The sequence below is a fragment of the Podarcis muralis genome, chromosome 11 (assembly GCF_964188315.1).
Source record: "Podarcis muralis chromosome 11, rPodMur119.hap1.1, whole genome shotgun sequence".
Classification (NCBI taxonomy): domain Eukaryota; kingdom Metazoa; phylum Chordata; class Lepidosauria; order Squamata; family Lacertidae; genus Podarcis; species Podarcis muralis.
The window spans coordinates 55,566,635-55,584,064 of NC_135665.1; the positions used below are offsets into that span (position 1 = coordinate 55,566,635).

The 17,430-nt window shown below is 47.1% G+C and overlaps 1 protein-coding gene across 1 annotated transcript in view; it reads left to right on the forward strand.

Annotated features, from left to right (window-relative positions):
• The first annotated feature begins 5,700 nt into the window (after positions 1 to 5,700).
• The window catches only part of MEX3C (mex-3 RNA binding family member C), a 30,848-nt gene continuing 19,118 nt past the window's right edge, over positions 5,701 to 17,430 (forward strand). Inside the window, exon 1 of the mRNA XM_028748287.2 lies at positions 5,701 to 7,349. Coding sequence (XP_028604120.2) covers positions 5,894 to 7,349 — 1,456 coding nt within the window. The 5' untranslated portion in view covers positions 5,701 to 5,893. The remainder of the gene's footprint in view (positions 7,350 to 17,430) is intronic.

Sequence of the window (17,430 nt, forward strand, 5' to 3'; positions counted from 1 at the left end):
ATCCTGGCCTCCTAAATACTTGTGGACGTTTCCCAGGATTCCCAATGTGCTCCTAACAGCTGCATTCTCCCCTCGAGAAACTAAACAGCCTTCGGCTGTTGCAGCAGGGCTTTAAATGCAAACAAATTTAGAGCAGTTATACAATAGGGAGTCACAAGTGGCAACTGCAACAAAATGCTGCAGTCTGTTCTCTCCCCCCCCCCCCCAAAAAAAGCATGCTTCTGCTCAGGATGCCAGCAAGCCATTTCCTCCCAGCAAGGCATTCCACTTCCCTTTCAAAAACAGTTCAGTTAGGACTAAGCATGCTCAGCAGCCTCTGCAACCTGGAGAGGGGGCGTGACGCCCTTTGGGGTTTCGTTTTTACTGCTTTTCCTTTTGTAGTTCTGCAAACCATAGTATCCCCCCAGAAGCATGGGAATATCTCTTTCCCAATGGCCCCATTTTGACTCCAGGCCTGTTGGCACTCAGCACCTGAGCTCAGTGTTAGATGGAGTGATAGAAATAGCTACTCTCTCCAGTCAACCATGGAGAAAGCAGGTTTTTCCTATGAAGAGCTATTGTGTTCCTTTGGGGTCTAAGTTATTGCCTTGACCTTCTGTCAAGTGTGTGTGTGTGTGTGTGTGTGTGTGTGTGTGTGTGTTTTACCCTTTCTTAAGACCTTCCCCCAACAATTCCTGTGCTTCTTAGAGACCAGTTAGTTATGACTTCAACAGCCAGACTTCTTTTATGCACTTAAAAATATACATCCTGTTTTCTCTCCAAAAGGCGGCCTTGAAATGAGTTACAAGAATGCCTTTGATGTTCCGCCAGGTTGTGGGGAGTGTGTCTGTATACATGTGTATATAATTTTAAGGGACGTGTAAGTTGAGTTGTTTATGTGCATTCACAGCCAGCCATGGTGCACATTCACCAGGCCACGTACAGAATGGGCACATGAGCTATTCACAAAGATGGAATGTTGTACATTCTCCGGTCATTATGCATAATCCCCAACTGGGGAATGTGCATATATCAACTGAATTTTGTACATTCTCTGGACATTTCAGATACAGATATATACCCACGCACCACAAACAAGTGAAAAGCTGAAAAGATGAGCATCCCAGCTGGAGTAAAGGGAAATAGGGAGAGATATAGGCAAACAGAAAAAGGAATAACAGATGAGGGGGGGAGAGAGAGACTGTCATTGTCCAAGGCAACTAAGCACACTTCTATTCTGTTGTGTCAACATTTGTTTCATTTCAGCAGAGCCTCAAGAGGCAAATTCTAATGAGCACAAGAGCCCTGCCGGACCAGGCCCATGAAGTCCAGCACCCTGTTCTCACGGTGGCCAAGCCCATAAGGAGGACCCACCTATGATTCCTACCAAACGGTAATACTAAATGGAACAATGCCTTTGTGTTTTGTGCAGATAGCAAAGCACATATCTAGCTTTATATCTTTTTCTCTGAAAGTGCTAGGACAGACACACCCTCAGTCCAACTATCAAGTTTAGGACAGAATAGTCTTTCCATGACCACTCATGCTCCAAGGCAGCTTCTGTCCATTGGACAGTGCCCATGACATCACAGCATGTCTTCTTAAACCCACTGTCATTTCCAAAAGCTTTCACTCTAATTTTTTTACCTACCGTATCTTCTAATCCCTCCTCCCCCCATTATGTAGGGATAGCATTAAAGCATTGGTCATAGTGATGCAAACCCTTCTTCCTTCAACACCATCCTATTTCCTGGTAATATGCAAAGCCCTCCTGAATTCTGTGGGGATTCTACTTAACTTTGTTATTCATGTAAAAGCCCACATTTGTGGAATTGGCAAACCACTTAAGCTAGCACAGTGGGGCGTTTTGAAATCCACAGTCCAATCCTATTTGATGTACAGTGGTGCCCCGCAAGACGAATGCCTCGCAAGACGAAAAACTCGCTAGACGAAAGGGTTTTCCGTTTTTTGAGTCGTTCTGCAAGACGAATTTCCCTATGGGCTTGCTTTGCAAGACGAAACGTCTTGCGAGTTCTTGCGAGTTTGTTTCCTTTTTCTTAAAGCCGCTAAGCCGTTAAGCCGCTAATAGCCGTGCTTCGCAACACGAAAAAACCGCAAGACGAAGAGACTCGCGGAACGGATTAATTTCGTCTTGCGAGGCACCACTGTACTCATCTGCACCATAACATCCCAATTTCCACTGAGACACATTGGTACAGAAATCACTACACCCCTTCCGAACCCGTCCTCACTATTTAATAGCAAAACAATCCTTAGAATTAGGCTATTAGTCTTATTGATGTCAGTGGGGCTAAAAGCCTTCTTAAGTGGTTTGTGGGTGTCAGCCAGGATGACTCAAAAGCATATTTGCAGAGCCTCAGGCATGCAGGAAACATAAGACGCGTAGCAAAGGCAATATGTGTGTCATCCTAACTGTTTTATATCACATAAAGTTTGAATAAATATTTATTTTCCAGGGGAAAATGATGAAGGTTGGCTTAAAATAGAGCCTTGCAGATAGTCTGGAAATAGTCTAAGCTCACACCATATTGGGATTTCTCCATAAAGCATGTGTCCACAGGAAAAGGATGAAAAATTCAGTCTTCTATGACCTACTTTCCCCTCTAATATTCTCCTATGTAACAGTAACTTTAAAAAAAAAAAAAAGGCTGTGGAACAAGTTAACAAGGGAGGTTGTGTGATACTTATCACTGGAAGGCTTTAAAAAACTAAACTGGATAAACAGCTCTTATGGGAGAGCTAAGGTGTAGTTCTTCTACCCTCACACATCATCAGCTCAAACTTTGTTAATTGTAAAATTATTCAGAATGTTGCAACTCCCGAAATGAACGGCAGACTCAAGTTGCCAGCCTAAGTAATAGGCCCTCAGACTCACATTTCATCTCAGCTCTTGTCTCCCAGTATACATTTGCACAAGGCCAAATAGAAAGTGGGGTTTGGGGGGGGGGTTGAGTGGGGACGTTTTCAATCATATTGCTTGAGGTGCCTTCTCCCTTGGACCCATAAGCACTACCTTCCCATCGGCAGCATTCAGATATCGGTTCACCCAGACCACTCCATTAATGGTAGCTGCTTGAAAATGCTAGCTTCATGCAAGCTGTTCTAAGTGGAAAATAATTTGTCTGAAGTAGCCACCACTCATGAACATGAAATTTATTACGGTCAGAGACCAGCTTGTGAAACACAAATGGAACTACAATCCCAAAAACAAAACAAACATTTAAAACAATATACATTTAAAACAATAGCCACCACTCTAAATCACCAGTTTTCAAACACTGTTGGCTTCTCCACTGTGGAATGCCACATTTGCCATGAAACCTCTGTGTACTGCAGAGGACATGGGGCATATTCAAGGGTAGAGCTCTGGAATCTGTGTTGACCCATATGGATTACCATGTGCTCCCTACATCCCCCCTGCACATTGCAGAGGAATATCAAGACTGGTGAGCAACCTGTCCTTCGAAGAAGCTTGCCTGCCATTACTGATCTCCTCAAGGCACCCCTTTTATGTTTGAAGAATCCCAGCGGTCCCTAAAACAAAGTCTTAAAAACCACTGCTGTGGTACAGAGATATGGAAAACACTGTAAGCCAGGCTTCCTCAACCTTGGCCCGCCAGATGCTTATGGCCTACAACTCCCATGATCCCTAGCTAGCAGAACCAGTGGTCAAGGATGATGGGAATTGTAGTCTCAAAACATCTGGATGGCCGAGGTAGAGGAAGCCTGCAGTGTAAGCTGGCGACAGTTTTACTTCTCCTTTACATCTGCAAATGGGGCAGTGGATGTGCTGGATCATTGCCTTGTCTCAGTAATGGAATGGATGAGAGCTAACAAACTGAGGCTCAATCCAGATAAGACTGAGGCATTCTTAGTGGGCGGTAGGATTGCCACCTTTGTTCTGGCAAAATACAGGACAGGCTGGGGTGGTTGGGGATGTGATCTCTCCCCCCCCCCCCAAAAAAAAATATGTTGCAAAGTGACTTCAAAGCAACTCATTACAATCTATTTCAGCCTAACAGGATGGCCCCTCTGGAATTTGTCACATACACACGTGTGCACACACATGCACATGAATTTGTAAATCCTTCTGGGCTTGGCTACCCAGAGCTTAAAGACATGACCTCTCACACACTCTTTCAAACACATGCATTTGGAGAGGATCCCTAACTTGGCACGTGCACGCGCGCACACACACACACACACGGGGAGAGACGACCTGAAATACATCACAAAAGTGTATCAATGCAGGACATAGCATTTTCCACTGAAATACGAGACAATCCTGTATTATAAAGGACAGGTGGCAACCCTACTGGACCATTCCCTAAATCAGCTAGATGGGATGTTGCTTGCTCTTGATGGGGTTACACTCCCTCTGAAGGTGCAGATATGTAGCGCCTACATCTGGACAGGGATAGCCTAACTTCTGTCACCTATGCTCTGATAACCTATAGGTTAGATTACTGCAATGTGTTATACATGGGGCTGCCTCTGAAGGTGGTTTGGAAACTTCAGCTGCTGCAGAAACTGGTGGCCAGGTTGCACACCTAACACTTGTTGTGTTAGGAATCCACATCATCTGGCCTTTTAGTTTTTCCTTTTGTTTTCGCTAGTTTGAGCATATTACAACAATCCTGGCCTGACTACACCAGGTCCAATTCCAAGCCCAATTCCAAGTGCTGGTTTTCGCGTATAAAGCCTTAAATGGCTCAGGACTGCCTCTCCCCATATGAATGGATCCTACGATCATCCTGAGGACCTTCTTTGTGTGCCTCATTTCTGCAGTGGCTCCCCACTTGTGGAATGCTCTCCCCAGGGCGGCTCGCCTGGCGCTTTCATTATACATCATCACATAAACAGGCCTTGAACTGATTAAACATTCTATGGCCTTTTTAGATTGTGGGGGATCTTATTGGTTTGGTTCTATTATGTATTTTGTGTTCTGGTTTTTAATTTTTAAGTTGTGAACCACCCTGGGATCTTCAGATGGAGGATGCTTTACAAATTAAATAAAGACGGAAGACATTTCTCCTTTCTGCCACTTTTAAGAAACCTGATGGTGAGCAGCTGAAAATTGACAAGGGGTAACTTAGCCCCCCCAGCCTGCAAAAGGCAACTTGGCCTGCTCACCCAAGAAACCTTTTCCAGGCAACTCTCCAGAAAGCACTGTAAAACAAAAACCAAAAAAACCCCTTTTCTTTTGGAGAAAGAAATTTACATGCACTTTTGCAGATTTTCAGCAGAAGCTTGTTCTGGAAGGAACTGGGCAAGTTCCCCACACTCTCTCTCTTTTGTCAGGGCTGGTGCCACCCTGCCATTTATTAAAAAGGAGGCGCAGGCTTTCCTGGGTGGAAGCCATGCCTTTGATCTGGGGAAGCTTCTGGGGACGAGACTTGCAAAAAAAAAAAAAGTAAATTAAAAAGTTGTGTGCGCGCAGGTGCGTGCATTCTGTGCATGTTCAGAGGCACGCTTGCGGTGTGTTTTGTGTGTGAACCCGTCGAATTTATTATTATTATTATTTAAAAATGGCATATAATCTCTGGACGGGCGCCCATCCTTTGTCTCCTGCTCCTCCCTCGCCTCCCCGCGGCTCCTGCCCTTCAACCTTCCCTCCCTCAGGCGCTTCTGCCTTTCTCCCTCTTCCCTCCGTTCCTCTTCCCACGCGGGATGAGGGGGGGAAGCGGGAAGCTGACCGAAGGCCGGGGTGAGTGAGGGGCGGGCCAGGCCAGGCCGCGGAGGGCAAGCAGGGCAAGGCCTCGGCTCACCCGGCCGGCGCCACCGCCGCCTCAGCCTCCCTCCCGCCCCCGTCACAATACCCGCCCGGCCGACCCAACAATCCTGCGGGGCCTGGCGGCGAGATTGGGCCCGAGGCGAGCGGGCGGGCGCGTGGATGGTGTCTGAGGAGACCAGAGGGCAGGAGGGAGAAGAGCAGCAGCAGGAGGCGCCGCCGCCGCCCTCTCCGCAAACGCCGCCGCCGCCGCTTCTTCTCGCCCCGCGCCCCTTTCCCCGGCCAGGCGCGGCCGGAGCAGCCGCTTTCCCCCCCTCCACCTCCTCCGCCGCCTCCTCCTCCTCCTGCGGCCGCGGCAGCAGCAGCAGCCACCGCCTTCCCGGGGCCCTGCCCAAGCGCCGGCTGCTGCTGCGGTTGCTGAGCCGCCGCTGCCACCACCCAATCGCCCGGCTGGGGGAGCGGCGCGGGGCGGGGCTGGAGCTGCCTGGGCCGCCGCCGCCTGCGGCCGCCGCCGCTGCTGCTGCTGGAGGAGCCGGCGGGGGGAAGCCGCCATGGAACAAAAGAAGCGCTGAGCCGAGCGGCGGCCGTGGCGGCGGCACCACCGTCGTCGCCGCCGCCGCTCCTGCTGCCAGCGCCTCGCCTCAAGCCCCGCAAGAGGCGGAGGAGGAAGAAGAGGAGGAGGAGGAAGAGGAGGAGGAGGCCGTCGTCCTCGCCGCCGCCGCGGGAGAGCCGGCAGCACCAGCAGCAGCATGTCGCCCAGGAGGGCCCAGTAGCCCCAGCGCGCCGCCCCTTCCTCCTCTTCCTTCTTCTCCGCCCGCTGCTGCTGCCGGCGGCGGCGGCCTTGCCGAGGCCATGCCGAGCGGCAGCGCCTCGCCGTCGCCTCAGGAGGAGCCGCCCGAGCTGGTGGGGCTGCTGCTGCCGCCTAGGCCACCGCCGGGCCTGCTGCTCCACTATCACCACCATCACCCGCTGCTGCTGCCGCCGCCGCCGCCGCCCCCTTCGCCGCCGCCGCTGCTGAGGGAACGCCTGGCCGGCCTGGGCCTGGGCGAGGCGGCGCCCGTTCCGTCGCTGGAGCGCCCGGAGGAGGAAGAGGAGGGCGGCGGCGAGGAGGAGGAGGCGGCGGCCCCCGAGGGCGGCGGCGACCTGGAGCTGGACTTGGAGGAGCCGCCTGACGAGGAGGACGACGACCGAGGAGGAGGAGGCGGCGGCGGCGGAGAGGACTTGCTGCTGGAGCCCGGCGGCGGCGTCCCGGCGGCCTCCCTCCTGCTGCTGCCGCCGCCGCCGCCGCCGGCCTTGCCCCCCGGGCTGGGCTCGGTCATGCTGCCGCCGCCCCTCTCCGCCGGCTCGGCCTTCGAGGCCCAGGAGGCGGCGCTCGGCGGGGCGCTGTACGGGCCCGGCGACGATGCCCACCACGGCGGCGTGATGGCGGCGATCCTCTCGCAGGGCTACGGGCCGCCCGGAGGAGGTGTGGCGGCGGCGGCGGCGGCGGCCGGGATCCCTCCGGTGCCGGCCTTGAACGGCGAGCAGGCGGCGCTGCTGAGGAGGAAGAGCGTCAACACCACCGAGTGCGTGCCGGTGCCCAGCTCCGAGCATGTGGCCGAGATTGTGGGGCGGCAGGGTGAGTGCTTCGGGGGTGGGGAGGAGAGCAGGAGGAGGCGGCCTTGAGGGTGGGGGAGGCTGAGTATATGGGGGATCGGGACCCCGAAATCAGGTGGGCGCTGGGGAAGGAAGAGGAGAGGCTGGTGCGTGGGGGGCGGGGATCTGGATAAACTGGGTTCGGGCGAGGCCTCCCTAATTATTATTATTATTGCCATTGTTGGAGGCTGCCCTGTTCTCTTGTGCATGGGAAGCACGAGGGGGGCGGGCGGGTAGCATGGCCCATTGAATGCACACACACGAAATTTGCACGAGGCCAGGGAAGCCAAGGGTAAGTGCAATGGGATACTGGGAAGGGCTGGCTCCGATGGAATGGGATGCACGCGGGGTGACTTGGAGGGAAGGCGAAGTTCCGGGGTGGGTCAGGAGACCCCCGGGCATTCGGAGCAGGAGGAGGTCGGGTCTGAACCTTGGGATTGCCAGGATGCCAGGTGGGGGGTAATGGGGAGGAGGGGGAAATTGTCTGGAGGATAAGGGGTTTGGAGGGGTGCGACCTCCGACGATGCAGGATCATAGCTGTCAACTTTTTTCTCGCGAGGAATCCTATTCAGAATAAGGGAATTTCCCGTTTAAAAAGGGAAAAGTTGACAGCTATGCGCAGTATTGACATGTGCTGGAAGTTCGGAAGACCTCTTGGTTTTGGAACTTGGGGGTTGGGATTGGTAGGTGCCCTGCCCGGTTACAGGGTTGCTGAATGGGTTACCTTGGTGGTGCGGGGGGGGGGTGTGTAATACCAACAGGTGGGTGAAGAAGTGGCGTTCTGAAATGTGGGGTGCTTTCTGGTGTTCCTGTGACCTGTAGAGAAAGGGAAGCTGCTGCGCAAGAGTTATGAGCTGGATTGAGAAGGAAAGGTCCAAGGTATTTTAAAACTAAGTGTAGGAGGCCTTTGGACAGGCCCGGGCATGTTCCACAGAAAGCATGAGCAGATTTGGGTGACTTAAGTTTTCACAGATAGTAACAACTTAGTTGTATGGGTGGTAGAACTGAGTAGGGCCTGTGGGGTTTGTTTTTTTAATGAAGAACAGACACTTAGAAAGAATGTTTGCTTCCATTAAGTTGGGTTGGGAATACTATATATTGCTCGTAGGGAAAGGATCAGAGATCTTTCAGGAAGCGTTATTTTGGAGAAGACGAATAGAACATTTATCGCAGCTAGAACTGTGCACAAAGTCTTATTGTTGCAGAGTTTGGAATGGATGATATCGAAGCCTGATGTTAGGAAAAACTTTCTAAGTAAGCATAACTTAGCAGTGGAAAAGATTGCCTGGGGTGTGGTGGAATCTCCACCCTTCAGGCCAGGGGGAGGTTAGGAAAGAATTGAGTTGGGATAGGTGATGAATTCAATGCCTGGGGCTGGCAAGAGGCATGAATATTGAGATGACTTCCTGGTAGAAAGCTGGTGTGATGTTAAGAGTACTAGGGAGACCAGAGTTCAGTCCCCAACTTGGTCATGTAGCTCACTTAATGATGCGCTTGTCACCTGCTCAGTCTTCATTGTGAGAAGAGGTCCAATTTTCCATGGAAAGATAGACATGTAATGTGGTGTGAGGCCATTGCTAATATACACAAGCACCTTATAGGACTCCTACCACAATTGTATGATTCTGAGAGCTCTTTCAATGAAGGAGCATGCTATGTGGCGATTTGCTATCTGCGGGGATACACTTGGGAAGATACTGTTTCGTTGATGTAGGTGGTCTGTAACGATGTCAGTGGTAATATAAGTGTGGGAAGGGAGAACTCTGGCGACAGATCTACTGGAATATAATAATTTATAGTTGAAGGGTTGGCATAATCCAAGCTGGTGCAGTATCAGAGGGGTGGGTTAGAAGTTAACTAGCAGAGCTCCTTTGTAAAGCAATATGCAAATAAAGATTAGGCGCAGCCACTTTTTCCACAGCTTGTGCTTTCCTTGTCCCCCTCCCCCCCCCCATCTACAGTGTAGAGTACTGTATTCCAAGTTTCATAAAAGCACAAAAACAAACTAGTTGAATTAATGCCACTCATCCTTTCCCATTCTCAGTCAGTTAATTGTCAGATGCTTTCCTGTCACCCCTCCTCCTCTTCAGAGTTATCCCCCATCTGTCCTTTTTTGTCTGGGAGCACAATAACCTGAAGTTGGTGGGAAGGCGTATTCAAGGACACAACAAAAGCGCCAGGCTGGTGTGACCTGTGAAGCAATAAATAAAAAGCTGAAGCAGACGTAGCTGGCTTTGCAGATACAAGGATAGACATCATTTGCTGCTATAAATTTTAAGTGCCTATCCTTTCCTCCCAAAAACTTGATTTTGTTGTTTTTTAAAAAACTTTAGCTCTGATTATAACTGAATATGAAACCCATTAACCTCAGGCCAGATGCTGCCACCAGGCTTTTAACTACCTCTGTTAGCAGTCAACTGACTTGTTAGGGACTGACTCAGATGAGCAAAGTTATGCCACTGTGACTTTTACTTTGACACGCTTCCCTTTGTGCTGAATCAGGCCATAAATAAAAAGAAATGGGTTTTACAGTAAGCAGATTTAAGGAGGGAATACATGTATTGTTTCATGTTTGCCTGGCCAATGTCTCCAATCTTCCAGCTTCTGCTTTCTGCTGTTGCTTCTACCAAGTACCCTGTTTCTCAGTTTGTGCTTGTCTGATAAGGACATGACTTGTGATGTCATAAAATCAAGTTATCACTTCCTTGTGGATGGTGTGGTCAGTGATAAAAGCATTTCCATTAAACCAAAGTACTATATAGCATGTGATTTTTTTTTGTTTGATAAACACTTCAAAAGTTTGGCTGTCTCTTGTGTTTTAAAAGTATTTTTAGTCAATCATTGTGCTTCTTAACTGATTGATCAGCTGCTTTAAATTTGGTTAATTTGCATATTATTTATGATGCTGAAAGTCATTTATTATTTAATAAACGGTACTTATTGCTCATTATTAGAAAATATTAACAATCCTCTTTCCCTGTATTTCATTCCATGTCACAATAACATTCCAGAACCAACAGCTTTTCTGCTTCAGGATAGATAACCTTTTAAAGATTACTCATGTGATGTACTTATTCAGTAGGGCAAATTGGACTATACTTTCCTCCTACCCGTGTCCATCATGTGGAGAGGAGACTGACCCACTGACCTTCATCTCTAGCATCCTCAGCTGTCCATGTGGGAAAATTCAAATATATCCAGCACTCTGTGGTGGGGATCCTCCTGCCCACAGGCTTAATTATGCTTGGCTAAGCCATGCCCACCTGCCATACACCTAACTTCATATGTTGTCAGGTATGGGCAGATAAAGGCACAGTGGGGCTGCAAGGACGTCAGCGGGACTTGCATAGTCCTGTGCATGAAAGCTCAATAATCAGCTGATTGTTGGAACTTGCAGAGCACAGGGTTAAGGCTTCCATGCTCATGCTATGCAAAAACTGGTCATTGTGATGCCAGCTGATTGACAGGTGGATAGCCCTGTCCACCTGTCTAACTTAGCCCTCAAGGCTGTGGGAGGTAAGAAGCCCACCAGCCAGCCAAATCCTGTTCCCACTTATGTCCTAAATCAGGCACGTCCAACAGGTAGATAGTGATCTACCGGTAGATCACTGGACATCTGTGGTAGATCACTAGACAATCACTGGCTTCCCCCAAAGAAGTTCAACATTTAAACCGTCCTGCACCCCAAAAAATGGGGCTTTCGTCCTCGCTAAAAAAGCTCAACAACCTTGACCTGAACCCCCAAAAAGGGGGCAGATCACTGCCAGTCTTTAACTCTGTGAATAGATCACAGTCTCTTGGGAGTTGTCCACCCCTGTCCTAAATCATCCTTCCACAACCTAGTGTATTTTAGACTGAAACTCAAATCATCACCACCCAGTGGTGGGAAATAATGGTAGTTATAGTCTAAAAAGATCTGGAGGGCATCCAGAAGGGAGCACTTATCTTATGTGCATAAAATTCAACATGTGTAAGTCGAATCTTGTAATCAGTTTATTGACAAAATCTGCTGATGAATAATATACACTTTTAGCTTGCGCACATGAGAAATTATGCACTTAGATAGCATCTGAACATTGCATCCCCATGGTTAGGGGCATCAGGGACTAAGTAGAGAGAGCATGCATGCTTATGCTTCTCTCCACGTAATAGACTGCCTTTGGGGGCACGTAGTCCTGTGGATTTTATTACCTTGGTAACTGGCAAAGGAGAACACTATTTAGAGATTAGAGCTGCCATGGAAGTCTATTTTAAATCTCAGAGGCAGATCATAGAATTGTAGAGTTGGAAGGGATCCGAGGGGTCATTTAGTCCAGCCCTCTGCAATGCAGAAATCACAGCTAAAGAATCTTTGACAGATAGCCATCCAACCGCTGAAGGAGGAGAGTGCACCACCTTCCGATGTAGACATCAAACAGCTCTTATTATCAGAAGGTTCTTCCTAATGTTTAGTTGGAATCTCCTTTATTTGAATCCATTGGTTTGGGTTCTACCCTTTGGAACAGGAAAAAACAAGCTTGCACCATCTTCCATGTGACAGCCCTTCAGATATTTGAAGATGGCTATCCTATCCTATAACCTCTTGGTATTATCTTCTCCAGGCTAATCATACCCAACTCCCTCGACCATTCCTCATAATGCTTGGTTTGCAGGCCCTTAATTATCTTGGTCGCCCTCCTTTACATACATTCTAGCTTGTCAATATCTTCCTTAAACTCTGATGCCCAGAATTAGATGTACCGGTAATTCCCTAAAAGGCTTTATTGAAGTAATAATATTTTTAAAAAACCCATTACAAACTATATGTTAAATAAATAGCTGTCCCATCGTTTCTTATATGACTTAGGTTGAAGTTTCTTGGGTGCCTGCTTTTTATTTTCATGTTTATGACAAAAAGGCTATTCTGCTCTCAAATTTATGCCCTATCTACTCTAGATTCTTTATTTATAGCTGTCCTGAGGATCTTACTACATTGCACAAAAGCAGGAAATCATACTTTCAAAGAAGAAAAATGCATTTTTAAATGTGGACCTTTTATACAAACAAAAGCAGAAGAAATGTGTTGGAGTGTTCACAGTTACTCCTTTTAAGAGAATCGCAGGCATTAGAGAATTTAAGAAATTGTGTGACCATTTACAGTGCAATCATGACTCCTACATACAGCACATCCCCACTATTCCAGCTGGCATATTTTTCACCCCGGCTGAGCTCTTCTTAAGCTGGCGACATAACTTGGCACATTTGCTTAGACTGCCTGTGTTCAAGCCATACTGGCACAAATCAAAGTGGTGGTGGTGGGGGGGGGGGGAGAGAGAGAGAGAGAGATTAGGGCAAAAAGGGTTCTGTCAAGTGTGGGAAATGAGTGTGCTAGGGTGGGGAGAGGTATAAAACGACTTCATCCTGACTCCATTCACTGATCCTGCCCACCTGTTTGGTGTAATATACACCACCAAAATACAAGTGTAACTAAAATTCATCCCATAGGCATCAATGGAAGGGCAGAAAATGAAGGTTTACAGTTCCACCTATATACACCATACGCACAAGAGAAGTTAAAGTAAAGGTAAAGGTACCCCTGCCCGTACGGGCCAGTCTTGACAGACTCTAGGGTTGTGCGCTCATCTCACTCTATAGGCCGGGAGCCAGCGCTGTCCGCAGACACTTCCGGGTCACGTGGCCAGCATGACGAAGCTGCTCTGGCGAGCCAGAGCCACACATGGAAATGCCATTTACCTTCCCGCTAGTAAGCGGTCCCTATTTATCTACTTGCACCCGAGGGTGCTTTCGAACTGCTAGGTGGGCAGGAGCTGGGACCGAGCAACGGGAGCACACCCCGCCGCGGGGATTCAAACCGCCGACCATGCGATTGGCAAGTCCTAGGCGCTGAGGTTTTACCCACAGCGCCACCTGCGTCCCTACAAGAGAAGTTAGGATGTAGTTAAATTTGCATAGAAGATAGGTTGGATTATCTGCCTCATTAGTATTTCTCTGGAGGCTAGAATCCTATGCACAATTTACTTTGGGTGTAAGTCCCATTGAACTTAAGAGTTGTCTACCTAGAAATAAATTCCTGCATAGGATTGCTTTGCTAGTCCAGTAGCTGTAATATCTTCTGCAGCCTGGATTGTAAAATACTAGTTTGTTGATTGTACCAAGAAGTAAGGAAAGAAGTAGCAGCCAATCTAAATACATTGTTTCCCCAATCTCCGTTCTCAGTTCATAACAAGTGGTTGAACCACCTTTTCACAGTGAGGCGTGAGCTACTGCAAAACAAGCACACTATAGGATCTGTTGCTTGGCATCTGTCATAAAGGTTGGTATGCAAGTTATGTTAACTACCTGCAATTAAATGTTGCAAGATACAATCCTCAAGTGTGGTATATGCTTCTGATATGCTCCTCAATGTTGAACAAGTAGCTCTTCTCCAGAAGTACTTTATCAGGGATTCGGTTCCTTCAAACCAGATTCAGAAAATGTTATTTGCGTAAGAATTGAGTCCTGTTCTGTTTCCCCATCACCACCACCGAAGGCTATTGTTGTTTATTGCAGTTACTTTTCGTACTACATGTTCCTGCTATTTAGTTTCTGATGCCACTACAGAGTCAGCATAGCAAAGAACATGTCATAAATAGATTTGTGACTCCACAAAGAAATTCCTGTTGAAAAAAATATATTTTCTGTAAGAGGCATGAGTGAGGGGAGGAATAAACAAACATTAGTGCATCTGTACATATTAAACAGTTCTCAAAATTATATTGTGCTATTTGAACCTAGAAAGCAAAGGTTGACCAGTTGAGATGTCTGAGTAGTTCTGCATTCAAGACTACACCCGGCCAGCTCAGCGTTCGATGCCACCATGGTAGAATTTAACATTTCTGAAAGTACCTAAAACAGTTGCCCAGGTTATTTATCCAGCCTTCCAAAGGCCAAGTGGGTGGGACAAAAGAACTGTGTTTCATCCAGAGGCAAAAAACCCACACCCTACTAACATGAAGGAATCTGAGTAGAATTTGCCTTTAAAAATGGATGGGGCTAAATGGATTTTCCCTACTCACATGATACCTGCTTTGCCAGGCATGCTCAGTGACAAAGTTGCCATAAGAGGCATGGTTAATCCAGGCTAATATAGAGTTTTGTTGGGTGGGGGAGTTATCACCATTTTATAGTGAATGGCTTGCTCCACTTAAAGATGTGGTTGTCATAAAACATTTTGAGGAATAGTGAAGAATAAATACCTGTTCAGAAGGACATTTTGTTAGAATCCTTGCTTACATTGTACAGTACAATTGTACATGCCATGTATAGTCAAAGCTTGTATTACCAAAGCAGGTAGAGCTCTATCCCCTTTGATATGGATGGGCAAAGGGCTATTGGTCCCATTTTGTATGATCAGCTCCATAATATTCTTGCAGTGAAGCTGGTAAAATGTGGGTTGGGTGGTATAAGTCTTAGGTAGGTTTGTAGCTGGGTGTCTGACCATACATAAAGAGTTCTCACTAATGGTTCCTCATCATCCTGGAAGAAAGTGACAAGTGTGCAGCTTCAGAGTTCTGTCCTAGGCCCACTGTTGTTCAGCATCTTTATTAACTACTTGGATGAAGAAATTGAGGGGATGGCCACCAAATTTGCAGATGAGAGGGATAGTTAATGTCACGGAAGATAGGATTCACTCTGACCTTAACGGATTGGAGAACAGGACCCACACTAATAATATGAATTTCAATAGGAGCAAATGTAAGGTTCTGCACTTAGGCAGGAAAAAGCAGCTGCACACATATAAAATGGGGGACACTTAGCTTGGCAGTGTGATGCAGCAGCAAAAAGAAAGAAAAGCTAATTCTATTCTAGGATGCATCAACAGATGTACAGTGTCCCATTCAAGGGAACTCAGTAGTACCAGTCTGTTCTGCCTTGATCAGACCACACCTGGAGTACTGTGTCGAGTTCTGGGCACTGCAGTTTAAGAAGAACATTGACAAGCTGGAATTTATGCAGAAGAGGGCAACCAAGATGATCTAGGGTCTGGAATCCAAGCCTTGGGAGGAATGGTTGAGGAAGTAGGGTAGCCTTGATGAGAGGAGATATGATAGTCATCTAAAAATCAGACTCAGACTCATTTCCTCTCCAGTGTGGCAAAGTCACAAGCAGGGGAGGAGCAAAAGCTCTTTTGTGTTTTATTTACATTACAGTGGACGCTCGGGTTTCGAATGTGATCCGTGCGGGAAGCACGTTTGCAACCCGCAGCACCACGCATGCACGGGTCACACTTCTGTGCATGCGCCAAAACCCGGAAATAACCTGTTCCGGTACTTCCGGGTTCGGCACAGTGCGCAAGTCGAAATCGTGCAACCCGAAGCGTCTGTAACCTGAGGTATGACTGTACTGCACATAGTTTATGTTGTGTGCAAACTAGGCCAATGTAAGTTGTTTCTCCCAACCCAATTTGACACTTCTTTGAGGACAAGTATAGCTTCTACAGTGCTATAGAAAGGTAATAAATTGAAGGTACATTACATGTTATTAAAGTTCTCATTTGACATAAATAGTAATTTTATGAAAAATGGATTTAGTTAAATTATGGTTAACAAGGGGAAAATAGCTCTAAAGGTTTTAAGAACAGTAAATGGCTCCCCTGCTAACTAGGCTGCTCATTTTTACCCATTGTTACCTTGTTTGTTCTTTCCTGACTGAAAAGTGTTAGGTTTAAAAGATACTTGAAATTTTAATAGAGGTAATATGGGAGGACCTCTGTGCTTTATAACGGCAAAACAAAAAATACAATAAAGCTGATTTATTTAGCTGGAAATTGCCATTTAAGTTTGCAATTTCTTCAGACAGTCTTTTGTACACTCCACATTTGGGGTGGAGGAGAAATCAAATCAAGTTCATAGAGGATAGGTCTCTATCAACAGGTATTAGACATTACAGTTATATGGAACATCTGGATTCAGAGGCAGTGTGCCAGATGCTGAGAAGGGCTGCTGTCTTCCTCTTCAGCTTGTGAGCTTCCTGGAAGCATCTGGTTGACCATTGTTGGAAACAAGTTTCTGGGTCTTGATCTGATACAGTAGGGTACCTCTTATATTCTTATGATGACTCCTGTGAAATTTGCACTGCAAGAAACTGTATTTCAGAGCATTAATAATTGGGGTGGAGTAGTTGCAGAAGGAGTGATTTGATTTATTTTTTAAGACAAGGAAACTTTACAATGGTGAAAGATTTGTGAGCTTTCTGAAAACAGGGCCAGATGGACATTAAGATTACAGTTCTTGAGAGAGTTCCTGTAGAGTGGTAACTTAACAGAAATGTGGTAACCTAACCAAGCAAGGTAATTATGCATCTTGATGGCAGATGTTTTCCATCCAGAATTAGTATATATTGAAATATGCTAGTGGCGTATTCTTGTAACTTCCACTGTGGAATATTGATACATCAGAGTTCCCAGAGTCCGAAACTGGAATGTGTTAGGTATTTTAGGTCTTTTTTTCTTTCTTTTTTGGCCTTCATGTGATTTCAATGGGTGGGCATTATGTGTGCACATTCCATTTCTTCAGCTGCTTGCGAATTTATTGCCTTACATTCAGCACCGTCAGTACTGAAGCCATTGCTGGCAGGGCTGCAGTAAGTATCTCGCAGCTCCATTCACTACAAGCTTTGCTCTGTGTTATGAGGCACAGAGTCATCCAGAATGATTTGCTGCCAAAAATGGACAGTGTTACGCACACTGCACAGAGAATTCAGGCCAGGAACAAGTTTCAATGACCACCTTGAGAATAGGTTTTTGACCGCTGCTGGTTGGCTTGCATTGTCTCCAGCCCAAATTTGGTTGCTGGTCCCACCTGCTGCATGTGATGACATCATAGAAACTTGTAGTACCATTTCCAAAGAGGAGAACCAGGCAGCCCCCAATCGAAGCTTTCTTGGAGTCTGTACATCTCCAAACCTCCTTGCAATAAGAATAGGAAGGTCAGAAGGGGGAAAAAGAAACACCCCCCCCCAACCTGGCCTTTGGTTTATTGAATCTCCAGAACAGAGGTCAAAAATTAAAAAGTAGGCAAATTTCT